At 37.8% G+C, this 23,830-nt stretch overlaps 1 protein-coding gene and 1 long non-coding RNA gene across 2 annotated transcripts; one reads left to right on the top strand and one right to left on the bottom strand.

Annotated features, from left to right (window-relative positions):
* LOC140237684 (uncharacterized) lies at positions 1–22,247 on the top strand. Its single transcript, XM_072317612.1, has 11 exons — positions 1–808; positions 1,507–1,658; positions 2,877–3,055; positions 3,506–3,660; positions 4,986–5,129; positions 6,936–7,063; positions 7,647–7,806; positions 8,710–8,846; positions 10,326–10,444; positions 12,016–12,139; positions 21,494–22,247. Exons 1-11 carry the CDS (start codon positions 60–62, stop codon positions 21,745–21,747), a joined length of 2,301 nt encoding a protein of 766 aa, XP_072173713.1. The 5' UTR covers positions 1–59; the 3' UTR covers positions 21,748–22,247.
* On the bottom strand, positions 17,879–19,654 carry LOC140237685 (uncharacterized). Its single transcript, XR_011901861.1, has 3 exons — positions 19,475–19,654; positions 18,820–19,068; positions 17,879–18,273 (listed from the first exon to the last, which is right to left on the bottom strand). It is a non-coding gene; the product is annotated as an uncharacterized lncRNA (long non-coding RNA).
* Positions 22,248–23,830: the final 1,583 nt, after the last annotated feature.

Consider the following 23,830-nt stretch of genomic DNA (forward strand, 5'->3'; position numbering starts at 1 on the left):
TATTGAGTTTATGAGCACTCCACAACTTTCACTGGCACTGCACAACATTTGACATAGCCATGGAGTCCCAAGGATGGCTCTTCCTCTACTGCTGCCTGTACTTCTCCAGTGCCTTTGCCTCTTGGCCACATAGTGGTTCTGGTGAGGTAGATCCAAGAAGACACGCTGGAAATGATTACCACATTATTAGCAAAAGTCAAAATCCTGAAATCTACAGCATCAATGATTTCAATGTCGAACATGATGAAGAGCTGGGAGCTGGAGTGGGCCCTCCATATGACATAGAATGGCCCGCAATCAAAGGCAGGAATGAGGAGCCTGACAGCATTGAGGCTTATTATCGCAAAAGTAAGTTTAATGCCGAGACTCGCACCACGAGTGCCTCCTCCACACACTCCAAGAATTTGAGCTGGCAAACACTGAATGCAAAAATCAAGACAGCGACAGCAAACCTGCGTACTAGAAGAGTTGGTTTTGAAGGGGACAAAGATGTCCCTCGTGTCAAAGGTGAATATCTTCCAGGACAACCAGCTGGTCCCTTTACTCTCAACATACTTAATGGAACACTGTCATACCCTTCTGAAGAACTTTCCAATAAGTCACTCATATTTCACACTTTTGACAACAGATCTGCCTTTCTGGAGTGTCTGTGGACATCCGAGAGTTCTCTCCAATCTCTTGCAGCCAGTCCAGACAGTGTCCATTATGTGTTCATGTCGCCTAGCAACCAGGCTAAACAGGATGCAGCATGGATGCAGCATCAGTTGTATGGTGTCCTTGGAGTATTGCGAAGAAATAAGAAACTGAGGTGAAGATTAGAAATCAAGATGAACTGCATGTATTAACAACCCATAATTATCTAAATTAAATTTAGGAACAGTTCAGTTTGCTTGTCTACAGTTTCTAATGTTACAGTATACTTGCAGAAATCATTTTGCAATGCAGTACGTGTGTACTGTTTACCATAAATGTAGAGTTGTACAATGGTTTACTATTTCAATTGTTTAATAAGAAAAAGACAGTTTAAGGTTATTTTTTCTAAGTTTCCAAAATGATTGAAAAGCAGATATCTCAGTGAACATTGGTGTGTTGCAAAATTTACAGGTGGTATACGGGTACTGCCAGACCATATTGTAAAGGTTGACCAATTGATCCTGTCAATGAAATTAAGGATATACTTAATGTGATATCCTATAGTATAAAAGATATTTATGAAAAACAACTTCTTGTATCAAAGTGCGAAGTCTGCACATAAGCCGATGTCTAGATGTATATACAGCTGTCAATAGTCGATAATTTTATGTTATTCTTCATGAAATTCATATTTGACTAAACATTTAATTCAGCAGGTATTATATAAAGTGTAACATTATTTTATATTTTATTAGATAGTTTTATCCATATTATGTAGCTATTAGAAAAAAAAGAAATTAGCAGCTTGGAATTGTTCAGATGAAACTGAAGAGCAAAATATTTTCCTGATTTCCTTTCTAATCCTCTATCCAGTGACTTTGCAGTGAGAAGCCTGAAAGCCAGACTCCACTTTGTGACCACAGCCACCTATCAGCTAGGCAACTGGATCCCAGGGGTGCTGATGGAATGGGTGTGTCAGGACCATGGTTGTGGTCTATCCCAAGCTGTCTTCAAGTCCACAGATGGTAAATCAGGGAAAGGCTTTCTTTTCACTCATGATTGGAGATTTGCCACATCAACCTTAACATTTTTCAGTTCATGGCATCATCAACCCAAGCTAATATCCATTTATAGGCAATCACAGTTGTTATCACTATTCAGTAATAAGCATGTGAAATATCTAAGGTCAATCTGTATCTTCTGTATTTGAAGTTCAATTTGATCAAATTTGACCATTCCATTCTTTGGAATTTACTTTATTATCAAAATGGACATACATGTACACATTGTAGTGCTGATTTGAATTTGGATCAACCTATAATATATCACAAGACTTCTGGAATACCATTGCTTTACCCTTGTCATTGCTTCATACTCGTAGCTCCTATCATAAGATCTATGCAGACAGACTTGCTCCGTGCATTAGGCTTTAAGGTTTGTGCCTCCTGTCATGTGTCATCTGTGGGTTTACATTCTTCATTCCATGGCACTTGGGCCTAATTAACCTGTTGAAGACAAGTCCCAAGAGTACTCGGGGCAGGTGTCTATGGGAAATGCATTTGGGAAATATGATATATGTTTAATAATTATAATAATTATAATACAATACATTTATCAGGTGCTTAATACAGATGCTTCTAAGCATGCTATTTACCAGAAACTTAAGATTTATCATTGCATAAAGTAGGAAGAATGTTCCCTTTTCAAATGTGTGTGCTATCTCTGTGATAGTTACAGTGTATTTGAATTTTTTGTCCTTTGCTCAAAAGTGTCACATTGTTCCCACTAGTATTCATTTATTTTTACCCATAGTTTTTTTGTCTCCAGTCACTATTACGTAAAGTTTGTAAAATTTGTGAATGTTGGAGGTTACAAGTATTTCAAAATATGATCTTGCATTTAGTGTCTCAAATATTGAAAATGCATGAGACAGTGTGAAGTGCAGTGTACTCCAGTTGTAACAAACACAGTTTAAATATATAACAAAATTCCGGTTAGAAGGAAGTAAGAATTCAGGCTGCAACATCATCTGGTTCATGTTTATCATTGTTTGGTTATAACAAAATTTCAATAATAGCGAAAGAGAACTGCTGGTCCTGAGGACTTTGTTACAACAGAAACCCACTGTGTAGGAACCTTGTAAAAGCTTGTCTACACTATTTTTTGTCCAGAGAGGATTCATGCTGACCATTTAAAGTATCAATTTAATCACTACCAAGATCATTGAATACTGTTTTTCCCAGGTGGAAAGTCTCCGATTATCCTGAAGCGTCTGGATGCTCGTTATGACTGGCTCCCATCCCCAGCTGCCTTCTCCTCTCCCAAGACTGTCACACTCGCTGCTGATGGCTGCGCAGTCAGAAATGATGTATCAAATAAAGTCGCTGTCATTGAGAATGGAAATTGCAGCTTCAGCACCAAGGTATCAAGCCTCATGTTACTATTCAATATTAGCCTTTGCTCAAAACTTTGAAATTTCACTTTTTAACCAAATTAAAGCTTTTCTTTTCTCCTTCCTTCTTGTCAATTTGAATGATGAAACAAAGTGAAATTACTTTTGTAAACATTAGAAGATAATGAGTGCATAACTTGTAGCATTACTGTCCATCAAACCCTAACTGCTCTTTCCCAGTTGCCATGTGAATGTTATGCTCCGTGTGCTGTGTCCTATCATGAATAGATCCACTATGGAATTGTGTAATCATCCAAATCTCTATGGTACACCAGGATTCTTTGTAACCCCACTGAATTAATACGTCTAACAAAGACTTGAGTGGAATAATAATTGTAGAACAATAATCACGAATCAGGACTGCATATTTGATATTTCCTATTTCAAAGTAAATTCTACATTTTTGTGTTTCATTTAAAGGTCAGTAATATGGAATCATCTGGAGCTGTAGGAGTTATTGTCTACAGCAGGCCGGGAGAGCCTGTACAGGATATGAACTGTGAGGGCGCCGAGTGTGATTCGCCACCGAGCATCCCAGCTACAATGATTCCTCACAATGATGAACTTCTAGACAGGTAATGAGAACCTGTTTGATGGTTAGTAACCACAAACTCATGGCTCAGATCAGTGTTTTGATTCTTGATTCTGTCTCCAATTCCCATCCCCCTGTCAAAAAACAAATTGTATGATAGGCTGGATGAATAAACCCTCTGCTCACATTATACATTATATCTCTTTCAAGAAGAAGTTGCCGTACAGAAAAGTGTGTGAAAGAAAGCAGTTGACTTTAATCAATCATTGTTTTTGTAGTAAAATCAAGTATACATATCAATGGTAGCTAAAATGTCAAGTGATCATCTTCACTGTGTAGTGCATTATCAATATCGCTTGTGTGGTTTTCTGAGTGTTGTATCCTCTTGACCATTGCTCATCATTTTCCATGCACACAAAACTGAAATAAAAAATGAAAAAAAAAGGTACTAAGGAAGTAATGTTTTACTAATGATTTGGGTGCTTTTAGAACAACGAAGTAGCAGAGTCACAGATATAGATATTGTCCAAATGTCATCTTTAATATCTCCTGATTTTTACCTAATCTGTATAGTGTGCTTTTGTTTTTTTCCATCATTTTTCTTTAAAAAAATGTTTTCGGGCTAATATCATGATGCTGGTATACTATGGCAAGGAATAAATTGATTAAAAAAAGGAAAACATCCAATTCGGGCAAATGAATCTGTGTATGTCGCAAATAGTATGTGAATATTGGCTAGCTCAATCAGAACAAATTGCATCCAGTTTATTTCATCATTTATAAGTTTTTCTCCCTACAACACAAAATGGGGTTTTAAAGGGATCGTATAGTTTTGGTTGAGACCTAACTTCAGGTTTCTGTCTTTTTTGGTGAGATGATGAGAAACCTCTAAGAAAATATGAAAGAGCATGTAATTTCAAGAGGATCGAATTCAACATTTCTTTGATAAAAATCGGTTTTGAAATGGTGGAGATATCCAAAAAGAGTGATCCTAATAAAAGGTGGGACCCAACTTTTATTACGATCGCTTTGTTTTACTTTGTTTTTGGATGTTTCAGCCATTCCTAAGCCGATTTCCTTCAAATAAACTTTGAAGTCTTTTAAGAATGATATGTTATATACTATTTCATAAGTGGTTTCTTGATATCTCACAAAAAGTTCAAAGCCCAATCCTCCATTCCACCATTACTATGCTATCTCTTTTCAGCACCAACTCTCATATCCGCCAAAGATGTGTCCCGAGTTTCATCCTGGCAGTAAATCTGTTTATCCTTGAAACTGCTTGCTATGTTTCTATGAATGAAGGTACCTTCTTCTAAATATGGGTTATTCTGTATGATTTGTGGACTCCCATCTTTTCCAACACAGCCTGGAAAATGGACAGTGGAATGTCAGCTTCCAGACCACACCCAGTGAAAACTTCTACTTTGCCATCGATGCCCAGGGCCGCCTGGCTGAAATGGGGTGGCTTCTCTTCCCCTCTTTCCAGTTCTTTGTCTGGCAGGCCCAGTGGTAAGCAACATGGACCTATGTTTAACTCTCTCTGTGCCATCTTCAACTTAATTCTACAAAATTCCAAGGACACTTTAAAGGACAAGTTCACCTTCGTAAACATAAGGATTGAGAGAATGCAGCAATATTAGTAGAACACATCAGTGAAAGTTTGAGGAAAATTGGACAATCGATGCAAAAGTTATGAATTTTAAAAATTTTTGTGTTGGAACCGCTGGATGAGGAGACTACTACAGCTTGTGATGTCATATGCGTACAACAGTATAAAGAAAATGTAAAGAAAATTCAACATATTTTTACTTTTTTCGCATAATAAAAGAGCACTTGACTTGCCTCTTTCTAAAGGCAGGAGAAATAATATTACCCATAACATATGTCAGTAACGAGTCCAGGGAATGTGTACTTTTTTCAAAAGATGAAATTTTGTGAAATTCTCTTTATATTTTCCTTATATTGTTGTACGCATGTGACATCATACACTGCAGTAGTCTTCTCATCCAGCGGTGACTGCACAAAAACTTCAAAAATTCATAACTTTTGAACGGATTGTCAGATTTTTCTCAAACTTTCAATGATGTGTTCTACTAATATTGCTACATTCTCTCAATCCTTATGTTAATGAAGGTGAGCTTGTCCTTTAAGATTATGGTGCCATAAGGGCGAAGACCTTTGATCATGCCACATTAAAGGACAAGTTCACCTTCATTAACATAATAATTGAGAGAATGTAGCAATATTAGTAGAACACATCAATGAAAGTGTTTCAGGAAAATCAGACAATCCGTTCAATAATTATGAATTTTTGAAGTTTTTGTGCAGTCACCGCTGGATGAGAAGACTACTGCAGCGTATGGTGTCACATGAGTACAACAGTATAACGAAAATATAAAGAGAATTTCACAAAATTTCATCTTTTGAAAAAAGTACACATTCCCTGGACTCGTTACTGACATATGTTATTGGTAATATTATTTCTCCTGCCTTTAGAAAGAGGCAAGTCAAGTGCTCTTTTATTATGCGAAAAAAGTAAAAATATGTTGAATTTTCTTTACATTTTCTTTATACTGTTGTATGCATATGACATCACAAGCTGTAGTAGTCTCCTCATCCAGCAGTTCCAGCACAAACATTTTAAAAATTCATAACTTTTGAATGGAATGTCCAATTTTCCTCAAACTTTCATTGATGTTTTACTGATTTTGCTGCATTCTCTCAATCCTTATGTTTATGAAGGTGAACTTGTCCTTTAAACAGCTCATCTGAGCCAATGGCTCAAGGGAGCAACACTGTATTACGATCATTCATCATCCGGCATCCATCTTGCATAAACTTTTTACATTTTTAGCTTCTTCTTGAAAACCCTGTGGTGGATTTTCACCACGGTGTTAACCCTAGGGTGAAAATATCTCAGTGTTTTCAAATGGACACCAGGCCCCCTGTGAGGCTGCAGGGGGCCTAAAACCTTGAAATTAAGGAATCTTTAAAATTCTTTTCTATAACCAGAAGTGGATGACCACATTTGGGCCCAATTTTCACATTTTCAGCTTTTTCTTGAAAACCATGTGATGGATTTTTACCAAACTTGGCAGGTAGAATCTCCAGGCTGATGGGATCCTAATTTGTTCAAATGGACACAATCAATACACTTCCCCAGGGAAGACCAATTTGGAGCCCAATCTTCACATCCCCCCCCCCAATTTTCGCATGAACACCACATTTCTGTCCAACCTCTTGGAGTCGGTAATTAAGTTAGACAAGTATCGTAACCATTACTATAATGATTTCATGTTTCTGTGTGTTGAATAGGTTTGACTATCGGACTGAGTTGCTAAGAAACCTCTCCCAGGAAGTTCTCCTTGTTCCAGTCGTCAATGATACCATCATGCAGGGTCATCAAGGGGTCGTCAAGACGATCAAGATGCCCTCCCTAGAAAGTAAGTCCTCACTCTCAGTCTACCAAGGACAAACTCTAGGGAGCTTTAGATTTTCATGACAGGAATGTTCAGAAGGGAAAAAACCTGATCTGTGCATGCGCAAAATCACTTATCAAAAGCGATCTATTTATAGCTCATATCGTAAAAGTTTTCACTATGCGTTCTGCCCTATTTTTACGTCGGCTCAATTCACGCCACAGAGAGCTACTTGATGCACTGATCATAATAGGGCGCCATTTTATTTTTTAAAAGGTTGCATCCTCATGTGATCAAAGCTAATTTTCAGCATGACACAGGGAGAGAGGAGAACATCAAGCACAATCATTGTCTCAAACGTCCACGTCGCAAATCTAAAGCTCCCCATTGTTTCTCCTGAGGACACACACTGTTGTGCGAATCATTCTCATGTCCTCGGATGTGCGGTAAAGTTAGAGTAATTTTACCCATGTAATTTTGTCACAAAATACTGTTATGTTTATAAATGCACATATCATGGACACATACATATTAGTTAGCATCTGTGAGTAATATTGATTTATTTTTAATTGTTTTTTTTTTCTCTGTTTTATACATGTATATGTAGATGTGACAGGCATTGAGCTGGATGCTGCCCTCTCTTGTCCAGGCACAAGAGATGAGAGCTGTCCCCCATGGGATCACACTGTCCAGCTCTATTTGTGCTGTGATAAAAACTCTCCACTCTGTGGCATGGAGCTTGGCCGCTGGATCACACCTTTCAGGAGGTTTGTACACAGGAGCATCGTTCACCTTTTATCCCTAGATTCCTTTACAGCAATCATCAGTAAATCAGGGAGAACAGCTCTGAATCATTGTTGGGGGGACTTCTAAACACTCAAATTCTTCATAATTTAGTTTCACTGAAAATGTTAACATTTATGATCTGTATCACAATCTACCCATGGTTGCTAGGGAAACAGTGAATGCTTGTACAGAAGTAACCATGGGAGCAACAGCTGTCAGTTCCCTCCAAGGATCTTGATACTGCAACAATGATAACATGGGTCTTATATAGCCATGGTAGCACTCTAAGTTGTAGCATTTTTCTTTCAGAGGGCCTTACCATTATTATTACCTCAGCAATACAAGATACCTAATTTATACACCTTTTTCAAGAGAAGCATAATGATTTCATGAATACAACAACTGCATAGTAAACACACCTGGCAGGATTTATAATTTGATCAAGGGTTTTTTTTTCGGGTGTGTGTGTTTTTCTTTTTCCAATCCAGATCTCTGTCCACTCTACACCAGGACATAACAAAAAATGAAATTGAATGTAATGAATTGTCATGTAGAATTCACTGCAGTTTGAGCTTTTTACAATCTTAGAAAAAAAGAAATGATGATACCAGATCAAAACAGACTCGCCATGTTGCCTCTAGGAAACATTGCATAATACTACAAGTGCATGATAGGTACTAAATATTTCTTTGAGTCAGTGGTTCGTGAATCTGGAGGAGAATTTTCCTCACGTTGTTAAAGGCAAATCTCAAACATTTTGTGAACATTTTCCCTCACAAGTAATTTACATATCCTAAAAGCACAATTTGATTTGACATCACATTCATACCAGTAGTAAAGATATCACTGCAGACATATACTCCTTGACTGTATTTTCCCTGCAGGCGCATTGGACGCTGGCTGACGGATGTGTCCCCCCTAGCTCCCCTGTTCACCTCTGACACCTGTACCTTCACCATGCAGACAGCCTGGTGGGCCCAGGCATGGACCGCATCACTCAATCTCAGGATTCACCGGGCAGGTAATCCAAGAGCCTCCCCCCCCCCCCCCTTTGCTCATGTACTGTTTTCCCTGCTTACTCTTTCTAACATTGCTCTATTGATAGAGAACAGGTGGGATATTCAAAGTGACATACTGTTTGTGATGGAGGTAACAAAAGTTGAGCCAAATCATTTATATTTATATTTGATTTTATATTATTTCAATGTAACAGATTGATGACACATTAACATTGTATGGAAGGATACTAAAGCGAGCAAGTCTCATGATGCTAGACTTGACACATAACTTTATCACGTGCTACAGTGAAACTCTGACAAGGAGATTTCTTTGTTGCAATGATATGTAACAAAAAACATTGATGATTGACATTTCTGGCTAACCATGCTTATTAATTTCTTCTTCTTTGCTCATTAATACAGTCAAAATAGACGGTTTCAGTGAGTTACAATGACGATCTTTCTCTTGGTCCCAATTGATTAGTTACCAGATCCTTTGTTGATCAGCGAGGCATATCTTTGATTGTTCGAACATCACACATGTTTTAACAATTGCCTACTGAACTTGAACCACTGTCCTTTAATGAGCTTTTTGAATTGTTCAAACTGTAACTTCAGTACATCATTGGTACACTCTGTATTTATATGAAATGAAATACAGTGAAAGTCTTTTCCATATTCACAAACACTCGGGGACCACTTTCATGTTTTGAAATTATGTGACATATCACATGACAAGACACTATGAAGGGATACACAATTATTTCTTTTGAATAAATCCCATTAGTTTGAATGGTGGTATTTGGTGCCTGTACAGCATGTTATACAAAGAAGAAATGATACCATTTCACTTCCTATAAAGAGCAGGGTGAAATCCTGGTGAACTGGTTTGTTTTACACACCTTCTAGTAGTTTACTGACTACTAAAGGTTAATCCCAGGTGACTAGTGCTAGTGAGCAAACTAGATCAGCAGCCAACTGAGCCAAGGATGTGTAATGTGAGAAGGAAATCCCACTCAAAGTACTCGACAAAGTTGAAATTAATGCTACATTCAATTGCATTTATCTATTTCACTTTGATTTTTAGAAGTTACTGCATAGCAGAAAGATGAGATTGGTGTTTGTGGCCTAAGAGATGCCCACTTCCTTTTTTTGTGTGTGATGATTCTTCACTACCAAATCATCTTATGTGTGATTATGTCAATTTCAAAGGCTGATTTTATTTTTGGTGGTAAGGAGTCCATTCATACGTACCTGGGAGTTCTATGAAAGCATGAATTTCAAAATTTCTTCAATATTTCACAAGGTATAACTAAATTTCAGTGTGATACCATGATGGTTATATTCACAGCAAGACTCAAAGAACAGAGGCTTTGACCTCCTGAGCCACTTTCTTTATATTTATAGTATCAGCATTTGGCATTTTGCAGAGCAATGGTATTTCTGACAGGAAAGGGCTATAGTTTGTTTATGTAACATTCTTTCATCTTTTTTTTTTCCAGAATCTGCTGACAGTGGACCAAAGCAAATTATCCCCCTCTTCCGTGGAGGTACTTTTAATCAGACATACAATTCCCATCGGAAGCCAATTAATTTCACAGTAGCAGAAGAAGTCAGGAAGGTAAGGCTGGCATAACAATTAAAGTTCAGTGAACGGACATGCCCTCCATTGTTAGACAGGCCTGTTTTAAGGTGTTTGTTTGTTTGTTTGTTTGTTTGTTTGTTTGTTTGTTTGTTTGTTTGTTTGTTTGTTTTTCTTTCATTCCTGTCAGTACAAGAGATTTGTCATTTAATATTTCTTGATATGAAAATGAATTCGTCATAAGATAACAGCATATAATTTTTAGGGAATGTGAAAGTGAAGTTACCATAAAAGATTAATATAAAAGGACTTAAATGATGATATTTTGTTGAAAATTTTGATTGTAAGAATTGAAAGCATTGTGGACTTGTGGGTAAGTTTAAATTTATCTGATATTGCTTTTGAGCAGTCACATATGCATTATTCAAGTTGAAAGTAAAAACAGATAAGCACATCAACAACTTCGGCATATGTATCTGTGTGTGTGTGTGTCTGTATGTGTGACAACCCAGCACTGTATAGCCCTTTTTACACTTGTGTTTCTTAACCCAGTACTTTCTCTGACCCAGGACTATCGTTAGTCCGGTACCGATTTTTTCAGCTTTTTACACTCGCCAATAAATCCCGTACTAAGCTCTTGTCCTTGGCTAAGAGGAAAACTGACCTTTTTACACTCATATTTCTTAGCCCCGTACTTTCCAAACCACAAGAATATTCATGATTACACTGTGCACTGTACACGTACACGCACGCACCAGCAGCACTTGATTACCTCGTTTCTGATTGGTCAGTGGGGGTTCTGACTTCGTCTCCGTCGCTTAGCCCAGGATTATTTTTTCGTTCTGTTTACACTCGCTTGCTTGGCACCGCAATTGCGGGGTTAGCACTGCAATTGCGCTGCTAACCCTGCTATTTTGCAGGGCCAGATAGTACGGGATTATCGGTGGGGCTAGCCCACTTTTGCAAAAACAAGTGTAAACAGAAAGTGGGCTAAGGAAAGTCCGGTACCAACGGTGGGGCTAAGGCCCCCCCCCCCCCCCCCCTTAGCCCCAATGTTGGTACGGGACTAAGCAAAAATTTGCAAGTGTGAAAAGCCCTTAAATAATCGAGAATGAACTATAATTAAGAACCAGTTGGAGCACAAATGTAAGTACAAATGTGTGATTGCAAGTTATGCCACTTTCTCACTTTATTTAATGCAAACCAAATGTTGTAGAGCATTACCATGATTTCTTTCCAAATTCTGATTATTAAAGCCACCATCGTGAATCTCTTTGGTCATGATTTTAAGGTTTTCTGTATTTGCATCCACCTACAACTAAAGAGATAAGTGGATTTTGATTATATTTAGAACAAATCAAATGCTCCTTTTAGTTGCTAAAATTTAGTAATTGTCTACTTGAGTGAAATATATGAGCTTATTGGTATGTCATTAATATAATTTTTTCCTGTAAAATCAGGACTACTGAGCTGAAACCTTTAAAGCCTAGAATAAATGTACTGCACATTTGCTTTTGTTTTAATGGTTTGATTTAAGACTAATACAAATATATCAGTAAATCAGTAGGATAATAAATTTGCACCTCCTGTTTGTCCTATGTGCATGCTAGGTGGTGCTGTATGCAGTAATCACTGGTCATGGTAGCGATAACAACGGCTGCGGAGAATTCTGCGTCACCTCTCACCACTTCGTAGTCAATGACCACCCCAATGTCAACAAGTTTACCAATGCTGGTAGGTTTACGACGTGGTATCCCGATCGGGTTTCCAGTTTACCATTGACAAGAGAGTATCTGTGTGTGCTCTGTGCTCTCATTTCATGTGAAGTACCCAAAGAGACAAACGTTCAATTTCTGAGAAGAATACTGAGCCATCGTTTTTGACATGCCCTTGAATACACTAGGGCTAACAGGATATTTGCAATGTATTGGCAGCTATTACAAAATCGTGTTCCTAGTGAGACTGTATGCATGTGTCCAAAGAAAGCTCACAAGTCAAAATAATATAGGGCCTAATGTGAATATATCACTAAATAAAGAGTATAGATTGTTGATATTTGAATATTTTTCATGAAGATGAATTTATGTCTTATTTTGTAATATCTACCTGTAGATTTTCATTAAAGGGCGTGTCTTTTAATTTTATAATGCATGATCATATGAAAATACTGTGTCAATACTATTAGAAATCGCATATACTTTTCTTGAAAGAGATCTGTGAACTTCAAAAAACTCAGTTGAAATCGCCTAAATCGCTCATTTTTCGGGTAGTCGGGAACGCCCCCAGAAAAAGCAAGGACCGGTCACGTGCCTTGTCAGGTGACACTGTGACGCACCAACAGGAACTCATAGTGCGACTGTCTCACCTAAACTGTACTTCACAGTGCAGGGATCTTGTGTACCGGGGTATTTGTAGGAAAGTTGGAGAAAGTATTTCAAGAAAATGCCGAGGAAGTGTGCCGTCATCACCGCAGCAAAGACACCAAAGATGGGTGTAAGTCTGCACAACTTCCCTAAAGATGACGCTACTCGAAAAAATTGGGTTTGTTGAGAATCATTTGCTGACGCGAGCCCAGTGGGATAGATGGTCCCTTCTACTACGATGTACATTACTACGCACTAGGTTGTACAGCCTCGTATGGAGTGATCGCTTGTAGTGGAGCTAAGTATCCTAGTGCTGTATACTCGGCTAGGATTTGCGCCCAAAAAGAGGATCCTGCAGCCCATAGCTATCCCTGTTATCAAGCTGGGAAATGGAAGCCAAACTCATCGTCAGAGAGCTGAAAAACAAAGCGGATCAGCAGTTCTGAAGCTGGATCAGAGAAAGCGGGTATGTTTTGCCACTGTGTAGACGACTCTTATTATACAGTAGCTATATATATCGTACATGTACCGTAACTATACACAGCCCAGTCGCTGTATAATCGCGACAGGGTTCGCACGGCGTCTGGTCGGCCTATAATTGCTGTATCACTACTAACAGTTTCACGGTTTCGATAGGTTGATAAGCTCCGTCTGTAGCGTTTTGAGTGGAACAGCACTCAATGTCAGCAAAATTAAGATCATGGAGGGATTTTAATGTACTAGTAGTCAAGTTGTGTGCTCATTAAATCGTACTATACTATGAAGTGAACACCTCTAACGTGACATTACTAGACCTAACTTTTATCGAAGATTAGTAAGACATTCACTACAACACAGTTACATCGGTACCTGGGTGTAGCTATCATTCTAGATACCACGTAGTACTTGTATGGGCATATTGGGTCAACAGTTACCAACTGAGACCGCGTACCAGCCAGCCAGCCGGGCTGGCTGGCTCTGTATATTTTCATCGCTGCTACATTAGAAGGCTTATAGGGCCTTATCAATCATACATACAAATTGTATTCAGTAACAGTTAATTCTATGACTCTGACTTCTGCTATGACAGCCTTGCTTCCCCATTGAGCTCTAAAACTTGTAGCCGAATGGTTGGATGGTGTGTTCCAAAACATATTATTAGATTGAATTGATCCAGGACTGGCCATTATTGTTTGTCTTCACTTGCCCATTAGGCAAGTGAAATCTTCAATGTCCATTTTTTTTTTCTTGCCCCAAAATGTTGCCTATATTAGTTGACTAATGTAATGCGATTTCATATTTTACATGTGAAAAAAAAAAGTCACTTTCCTATCAGACAAGGAACTTTCTGCAGTCAGTAATTTTCAGTTGTCATCATTACAATTTCACTTGCCCTGGTTATGTGGGGAAGTACCGGTACAAATGGCAGTCATTATTTGTGATTACCGGTATTTGTTTTTCCCAAGAGTTCCTACATGCATCTAGTTAACCACATTCTTGCAGGCCTACATAGACAATTAAAAAAAAAATTCAATTCCTCTCTGTGCCATTATTACATGTACTTACAGGGTTCATCTGGCAGCATTGCACTACAGTGTACTACACAAATTCTGACAGGCAGTGAGCTCGATAAGAGGTGCAACAGGAGATCTGCTCTACCGGATTGTGAAGACGAACAATCCTGGCTCTTCTAGCATGAAGGTTCGTAAAGAACAGCGTAGATGTTTTATGCAATATTGGAAGAAAATGAATTCACATTACTCAGAGGAAAATATTAGAATGGCACAATTTGTCAACTACACATTTTATTATTTGTTTGTCTCTGTAGAAGCATGGCTTTCTTGACCACTGAGTACACATAAAATGATCAATTTTAAAAGGTCTAGATATACATTTTCTCTTTTTTTTTTGGGGGGGGGGGGTGGGGGGGGGGGGGCAGGTCTTATGCCTGTTCCACTAATCAGAAGTCATAGAAGGGAGGCAGTCAGTTGTCCATTCTGAAGACCAACACTCCACCTGCCATGACCAATGGCTACTTATGCATTCTCAAGTGAAGTCTTTGCATTGAGGAGGGCAAACCCCAATTTTTATATGAATTTGCAAAGATTTTTGATGTCATTATCAAAGTGGTGGTGTCTGTTCATGACACCTCAAAAAATGTGTTGCTAAAAACCAGTGCAAACAACTTAATTCCATCTATTTTGTGTGTCCCTTTGTTTCTTTCTGTTGAATTTTCTACAGCACAGGTTGATGATGTCCTTTCTGCTGTTGTGGAGTACAATGACAAAACTCCTGCACCCTGCCAGCCTTCAACGCCTCCCCTTGTGAATGCCTTTGAGTATCATCCAAGGGAGGAAGTTATTGAACATAAAGGAGACAATTTGCACAGTGTGACAAATGATCTGATGGGTTCAGGAATCCTTGCAATTGAGATTGAAGTTCATACAATGTATTCAATACATGATACTGTGCAAGTAGTGTTTAATTGTTGCAGAATGATGTTTCAGAAGACTATTTTCATCTGTTCTTCTGTCAGATGGTAGATACAAACACTCAAAATTTTGTTACACATACCCTGCATTCTTATACCTTCTATTCATGAGTGATCATTTAAAGACAAGATAAGATCACTGTGGTTACTGTTGTATTGTGTCTGTATAACGTGTATGTTGCATTTCATCACAAACAATATGATGCCAACTTGATATAGTGTTTCAAAGATCAATTATTTGCCAGTTGAATATTGTCCTTTTAATAGCAAAATCACAATTCATTTACAATACAACAGTCATGTGGATACAAAAGGAAAACTGTATTTTTTTTTTTTGATGTTTGAAGCATACATGACCATTTTTATGGACAGATGAGCTTGCATGCTAACACAATTCTCTAGAGATATTCAGTGTTGTAATGGTAAGTTTAGAAGATTTCTACATGAATGCTGTCCCACACTATGATTTTACCATTGAATGTTTGCTGTTAAGATTAGAGCTCACTCTTATGATCAAATATTAATATCTTTGACAAGGTAATTTAGAATAAAATGTGTATGCATTATAGAACACAACACACTCAAAAAGAGATGGAGAAAAAATTTGTAGTTTTGGGAAGGAATGCAATAATTTACTCTTGGTATATGATTCACAAATTTATGAAAAAGGAGCACAAGATGTGTGTCTGTAAAGCATTAGCATTTTATATAATCTTCATCTGACATGTTGAAGCAGACTGGGGCCCTGTTACTCAAGTTCTGAGACTTGGAATGCCTCCACAGGGGGGGGGGGGGGGACCAAATTCATAATGCAATGCTAAGTCTAGTTGGGGAATTATTCTGTTGATTTCTATAATGGTTCTCCATACATAATCATTGAAGTCAAGCATTAAAAGTTAAATAAGCATTGTTTTTTTTTATGAATATGGTGTCAGGTCTCTTTATGAAAGAACAGTTGCAAGGTCACTCAGTTTAAGAAAATTTGGTATGAATTGATCTTGCTATGACTGGGACTCAGACATTCATATCACGTCTGCATGCAGAGGTACTTTTGAAAACGTGCACACAAGCAAACACCCACATGCACATATGCTCACATATATATTCACACATTTTTACACATTTTAAAATATTGTGTGAAAGATTGAATAACATCACTCACCTGTACTGTTTTGTATATTTACACGTGCAATACATGTATTATGTTATCCTGAATTTGAGTTCTGTAATTTCACTGATAGATTTATGTATGAGGAAAAAAATCACAAAGCTTTTGATTTAATGTTACATGAGAATGTCTCATAGTATTGATATGAAATATACAGTATGTACATGTATGTGCAAAAGATAACTCTTCTGGGCTGATTTGATTTCAAATGTGGATGTCACTCATGCATGCTTGACTGACCAGCTGCCATTGTTCCAGTGGAATAAATCCCATTTTTTCCAACATTAGGATATGGAGATAACACACTGGTAGGGTTTTACAATCTCATTCCTGTAAGTACACTCCCCCATCTTTTCCTCATTCCCTGTGACTAATTTTCTTTAGTCTCCCATCTATACACACATCAACACACACATACACACACACACACACACACACACATACACACACACCCTTTGCCATACTACATACATACCCACAAATACTTTCAATCAGGCATCATTGGAACACTCCCACCAATATGCAAATTGCATACAGCTAGATGTACAATTCCATAGAAATCTTACTTAAATACATTGTATGTGCATATCTATGAGGGGATATATCTATCCAGTCCATGAAGGGGGCATCAGACAAACATAGGGCAAATATATCAATGATATATTTGTCCTATGTGTGTCTGATGTTGGTGTGTGTTTGTGCATGTTTGTATCTGATATGCCAGGCCTGGATATGCATGAGTGTACTGAAGGTGTGTGTATATGTGTATGTTTTTGCATTTTCATGGGTCTGTATGAAGCTAATCCACTTCTTTTTGTATATAAGGATAAATTTACACTACCGGTACATGTACTGTATTACTACAACTACAGATGTATGTATAGAAAACACAACACACTTTTTTTTCCATTTGCTCACAAAATATAATTAGTGTAATCAGCTGAAAGGAATGTTTGACAAATGTATACTGGTTCATGACAGAACATTACTATATGAGCCAGTTACATTCCAGTTCAATGAGTTCGTAACTAGACTTGGTCCTGTTCTCTAAATAGAGGCTGTGAAGCTATTGCCGGAAAGGCTACAGCATTTTAATTGTATCAGATCATTATCTATTTCTTCTGACCATGACTGACAACATAGCTGTTCACCGTGTCAATTCTACACAATCAAAATTATCTTCAGTTGTATGGTTGTGAAAGTGTGATTTTCCAATTGCTAAAACATGCAGTAGGTCTACATTACAAAAGAGAGAGGGAGAGCATAGCAAGAGTAAGAATTGAGACAAGAGTGCATTTGACAAACAGTCGAACCTTGTTATAATGAGGTCAATGGGACCAGAGATATCACCCCTATATATATTAAGATCTTCTTATTACTATAGTTTGTCATATCAGTGCTTATAATATTGAGGTTCCACTGAACATGCATCAATAAATTACAACAAAATAATACATGATCATTTGTACAGAGAGGCTGAAGTGCAACAGCATGTTTCCCAGTTGTGTGCCTTGATGAGTGGGTGTTGGAAGCTGCATATCATCAGTATGACCACATAATGGACAAGGTGTCTGACAAAGTATGCCTGTGACTTTCGCAATGTACAAACCTATCTGATGCATTTCTACAACCACGTTCCCGTTAAGCAGATCGCAATGTGACAAGTCACATTCTACACCCAATATCAGTGCTGCATATACAGTCTTATTACAGCCTATGCAAAATGAAAACATGTCACTCTTTCTGATGGATAAATTTATCACATTTTCCTCACAGCAGACGATGGCAGTAGGACTCTCACATTTTGGCCCACAAATTTCCAGCATCATCTCACCAGTTGCCGGTGTATGCAACATGTCTTGATCACCTGATATAGAAACAAAAGTGAAACGAAATGGAATGCATAAGGAGTTAAATTTGATAATCCTTTTATATGACATCATGTGTTCATCTAGAAATTTATCTTGAGAATAGAATTTTGATTAAACAATGTGAATGGGACCCATGGAGTATGGTAGTCATTATTTTGGGTACCTGGTACAACTGTATAATGGCAGCATAAAATAATAATAATAATAATAATAATAATAGTGTAATAATTGACAGTGCTTATACAGCGCATAACACAAAGTGATAATGTCCCTATGCACTCAAGAAATAAAAAATGAAAAGATTATACAAATATATCCTACAAGGCTACAAGTACTTTTGCATTATTTACGAACACAGGTCCAATATATTTGAATAAATTACTGGAGTGCAGGACTGAAATCACACATGGTGAATTAGATATTGCATTCTTTTGATGGGTGCAATTGCAAATTGGCAGTATAAACAGCATATTGTCAAGGGAATATAAAATGGCAAATTTGCATTATTTCAGAAGAAAAATTGAAAAATTTGACAAACTCACTCATTATCTGTGGCATCCGTTCTGGCACCTTCTCCATACTGTTGAGCATATTGGTGATAAGCAGCTTCCAACACCCATTCACCAAGGCAAATGGTGGAAAATCCTGGGTGTGCTGTTAACAGTTTATTTGAGCATCTGCATGTCGGCCGGTCGTTGTACTGCTCGACCTCCTCTAAGACCGGGTCAGCCTTGTGACAGCACAATGAGTCCCGTGTTGTAGGCATTGGCACACAGTTCCCACATTGGCACCTGAAGAAAGAAATACAGGTAAATTCAGGTTTACTTGTTGTGTAACTTAATTAGTTTTAGTCATGTAGTACTGAGCTGCCACACAATGATAAATTGAGACCAATCCTTCAAGTTCAACATGCCAACTATTGCCACAGAGATTTACATCTACACCAGCCTCTTCTGTACTTTAGTCTTTAGTGACTTTACTGTCTTGTCCACACATTCCAACTTGCAGTAAGTCAATAAGCAGTAACTAACTGTGACATTGGTAAAAACTGTACGTTGTAGAGAGTCTAGAGTACAAGCAGCAGTTTTGTACTTCCAACATTTGTGACTTATACTTTTTTCTGGCCTATAGATATACTACTAAAATAAGTGAGTTACTAAGGTTATATAGAATATAGACTCTCAAGTAGATAATTACCAATTGTTATTCCCCAATCTTGCGGGCTCGTTGTCATCACCCCGTCCCCTGAGCTTCCTCACCGCCGACTACTCCGGGGGCGGGAGGTGCAGCGTCTGGTACATACTATACGGGAGTAAACCCAATCGCTGTTGAGGCCGACCAACGCCAACGGCTGCTTCTCCTGCTTGATCGGGGATCTTCGTCCTCACCATCTCGCTCGACACCCGACTCTGACTCCCTCTCTGACTCACTCGAAACGGTAGCGGGGCATGAAATGGGCGACTCGATCTCGTCGTCTGAATCCATCATTTATTCACACGTATCTTAGAACTAAGCTACACAGGTCAGCGACAGAGCTGCTAGCTAGAGCTGGGCTGAGCTGAGGCGAGCGCTAGCGCTATAAGATACTCACGATCGATATAACATTCTAACATCTACGAGCTACCTTGGATCGAGATATCGATATAAATTTAGACTGTTAACCAGTCTCCCGTAACAATATGTCGTTACGACCTGCACACGCACTCACCTGTTGCAATGTACATTCAGCAGTTAAGAGGCTGTCACACACGCCTACTTGTCTTGTTTCCTGAAGGAAATGTTTAGTTTTTTCCAAAATGTAAACATGATCCGAAATGACAAATTATTATAGGTAAAATACTCGAAAAATGTCCGAGTCGCCATTAAGTCGCTTCTGGAATATATAAACAACATATTTAAATCCTTTCTTGGGATGTGCTACTTGCAAAAATTGTGTATTTTGTGATTCAAAAGTAGAAAATCTATCTATCATTAACACGCTAGGGCAATGGTGAGAACTTATTGCCTTCGCGGGGGGCTTCCTGTTGGTACGTCAAATCGCACTAGCCAATCAGCGGACAATTTTAGGGGGCGTTCCCACATTTGGGTGGTTTTAGAGCGATTTCTGACTACTGGTTACTTTTTAAAATCTAAAAATGTCGAAATCGTGTCAGTGGACCTGTATAGAGTCTTTGTAGCCCCAATGTTCACCCTAAAAGACCCGCCCTTTAAGAAAAGATTAATGTGTGCATAAAGTAAAAAAAGTATTAAAAAAAGAATTTAAAAAGGAAATTTTAGTTTGTCAAATACTCAGTTGAAGAGAGCTATCAATACTGCATGAACTTGACAAGGTAAGAAATGAATTTTCTCTTTGTTATGTACAAACACAGATTGTTATGTACAAACACAGTCTGCATATGATACAGTCCTCCTTATATGTCCTGATATGTTTCAAGAAGTTTATGCCAAAGAGACAGGAAAGATTAATCAAATGCCTCATTTACATAAATTCTGTATTGATACAAATTAAACCAAATAATAACATCTATGCATGCAAGGAACCAAGGTATGGCCACAAAAAAAAAAAAAAATAATAGTTTGACAAGTATCTCAGGAAAAGATTATGAAGAATGAAAAAAATGCTGGATATGATTCAGATACGGATTGATTATTGTACATGTGAAGGATATGTGGATCAATATACTGTCAAACATGCTACATTCGCGGCATGAAATTTTTGGCAAATTGGAGCTGATGGCCTTTTTAGCAGCATGAAATTTTCACAAATTGCCACAGGCATTTAATGCATATAGTGTTGACAACTTTCATGTGCAATTTAATTTCGCACATCTTGGCTCATGAAATTCGCAAAATTAAAATGCATGCAAACATTCCATGTTTTGCAGTAGATTTGTAGACTATGTGAAATCTTTTCAATGGATTTACTCACAGTTGTCTACTTTCTCAAGAACAAAGTGATGGTACAAAGTCAAATAAGATTCTGAAGACTGGTTGACCAAAGTTGCTTCACTGCAAAATTAGGCAACAGAATAAACATTTCATCTTAACTGCTATAAAGAGACACAGAAAAAGAAATGATATGAAGTATAAAGCTAAAAGATACATATTGATATGAGTGTGTGTACATGATAACATTGAGCATTATTATATTCTTAACCAAATTAGATGTGATAATCATTTTAATACTGGTTGCTTGTTTACTCCCCCCACCTCAAGGAACACCTGAAGGCTGTGCTGACAGGACGCCCACAGGAGTGGAGCCAAATGAACACGGCACCTGGCTGTACGGACGGGATGGTTGGTGTGATGGGAGGGAGGTTGACCCCTGGGTAGTGGACATTACGGCCCAGGTCAAGCTGGGGACGGCAAACACCATCACATACTTTGGTTGGTTCAACGGGACGGACCCCAATCCTACCACCAACCCGGGGGAAATCATCATGTACTCTTATCTCGTTTATTACATGTAGATGTTTCACCACAGCATCTGAGAATGAGGATAAAAACAGAGCTTCTCCCACTCTGAGCTATGCAAAAAGTTGTCTATCTCAAAAAAACATGAAGCCTCTTACGGACAGAAGTTTGCAATGACTGCAAGTCACTTAGATTATAGTTATCTTTCGTACAAATACATGTATGTCAAACATAAGAAGCTGAATAGTTGTTGCAGAGCTGAAAAGTCTCACTGATACTGCTGGAGGCTCCATTTTTGTATTTTCAAATTGAAAATGTATGTTGTATGTATCTAGTCAGGATGAAAAGGCAAATGCAGTGTGAGAGTATTTGAGGTAAGTGATTTATTCCTTTACTTTCTTCAAATTTAGGTTTGAAATTCAAGAGGCAACAGATATGAAGCAGAATGTGAAAGTATGGCCTAATAGCACAATAGATGTAATTCACAGAATGTAATCATATCTTTTGAATCAGGGTGAATATATGGAAGGCTTGTACTCCCCGTCATGTCATGTCATGTCATGTCATGTCATGTCATGTCATGTCATGTCATGTCATGTCATGTCATGTCATGTCATGTCATGTCATGTCATGTCATGTAATGTCATGTAATTTAAAGTGATGTGATGTAATGTGTAATGTATTTGATAATTCTATGTGTGCTCTGTATGACGCCAGTATATCAATACCTCAATACCAAGAAGATGCAATGTGGTAAGTTATTAGAATGCATTGTGCTAGTTGTATACCTTATATACACTCATTCTATGGCAACTGGCACCATTGTGACATCATTCTGTTGACAGTCTCCTACAGCTTAGCCTCATTATTACAAGCTGCTTGGGGCCATTGAAATTTCCTCATTATATCAGGTATCTCGTTATATCTCAGATAAAATCAAAAGAATGTGAAAGGAATGAGACCTGTAAATTTATCTTGTTATATCAGGAATAAAAACAAAAGAATATAAAAGGAATGGGACCTGTAAAATTGCATTGTTATATCAGGTATCTTGCTTTATCAGGGATAAAAATATAAGAATATGAAAGCAATGGGACCTGTTAAATTGCCTTGTTGGATCAGACAGGTGTCTCACTATGTCTGACCTCCTGATAACAAAGTTTCAGTGTGCTTTTGAAAGTCGTGGCCATTATTTGCAATACAGTTTGTCACATGTGTGTTGATAATAAATGGGCCTATTACTAACTGAAATGAAAATAAGTGAGGAATGTCCATACGTCTCATACATAGCTAAATCAGCAGGTGTCGTAGGTATAATATTGACAAGTGCAATTGTGATGATGATGAATATACCGGTAAGATTTGGTCAACATGGGCATTGATTATGTCACTGTAGATATGCTTCACACAATATTCAAGTGCTGTTTTGATGTTCTCAATACCTCTCTTTAACAGGAGCATTTTGCCATTTTAAACATCTATTATTTTATGGACAAAGTTGGCGTTATTTTTTTAGTAAAATAAGCTGAAGGAGACCATTATGAAAAGAGGTTTACTGGTTTCTGTTTCAGTATTTATACCACACACTCGGATCGAGTTATGTTTCTTTATGCATTCTGCAATGAGAGTACTTATGCTATTAAAGGGATGGTGTAGCATTGGTGGAGATGAGAATTGGGCTTTTAACTTTTTGTGAGATACCAAGAAAGCACTCGTGAAATGACCATGCCATTCTACGAGGAATTCAAAGTTTATTTTGATGAAATTTGGTTTTAGAATGGCTGAGACATCCAAAAACAAAGTATAACAAAGCAATCCTAATAAAAGATGGGTCCCACCTTTTATTAGGATCACTTTGTTCTGGATATCTCGGCCATTTCAAAACCAATTTTCATCAAATAAACATTGCATTTTTCTTGGAATGATGTGTTCTTTCATATTTCATAAAAGGTTTCTCATTATCTCACCCCCAAATGTTAGAAACCTGAAGTTAGGTCTCAACCAAAACTATACAATCCCTTTAAAGTTTGTCATGCAACAGATTAAGAACATACTTGTAATGGCTTTAGAAACTTGAATGATTTTTGGTTGATATAACTTCTTCACCATACTTTGTACATATCAACCATGGGCATTGAT

This window comes from Diadema setosum, chromosome 14, assembly GCF_964275005.1.
Source record: "Diadema setosum chromosome 14, eeDiaSeto1, whole genome shotgun sequence".
In the NCBI taxonomy this organism is placed as follows: Eukaryota; Metazoa; Echinodermata; class Echinoidea; order Diadematoida; family Diadematidae; genus Diadema; species Diadema setosum.

Excerpts from the sequence above, each read along its gene's own strand:
- LOC140237684 (XM_072317612.1), top strand. The coding sequence starts at position 60 with ATGGAGTCCCAAGGATGGCTCTTCCTCTACTGCTGCCTGTACTTCTCC. Across the intron at positions 1,659-2,876 it reads TGTCTTCAAGTCCACAGATG|GTGGAAAGTCTCCGATTATC; the intron begins GTAAATCAGGGA and ends TGTTTTTCCCAG. Across the intron at positions 8,847-10,325 it reads TCTCAGGATTCACCGGGCAG|AATCTGCTGACAGTGGACCA; the intron begins GTAATCCAAGAG and ends TTTTTTTTCCAG.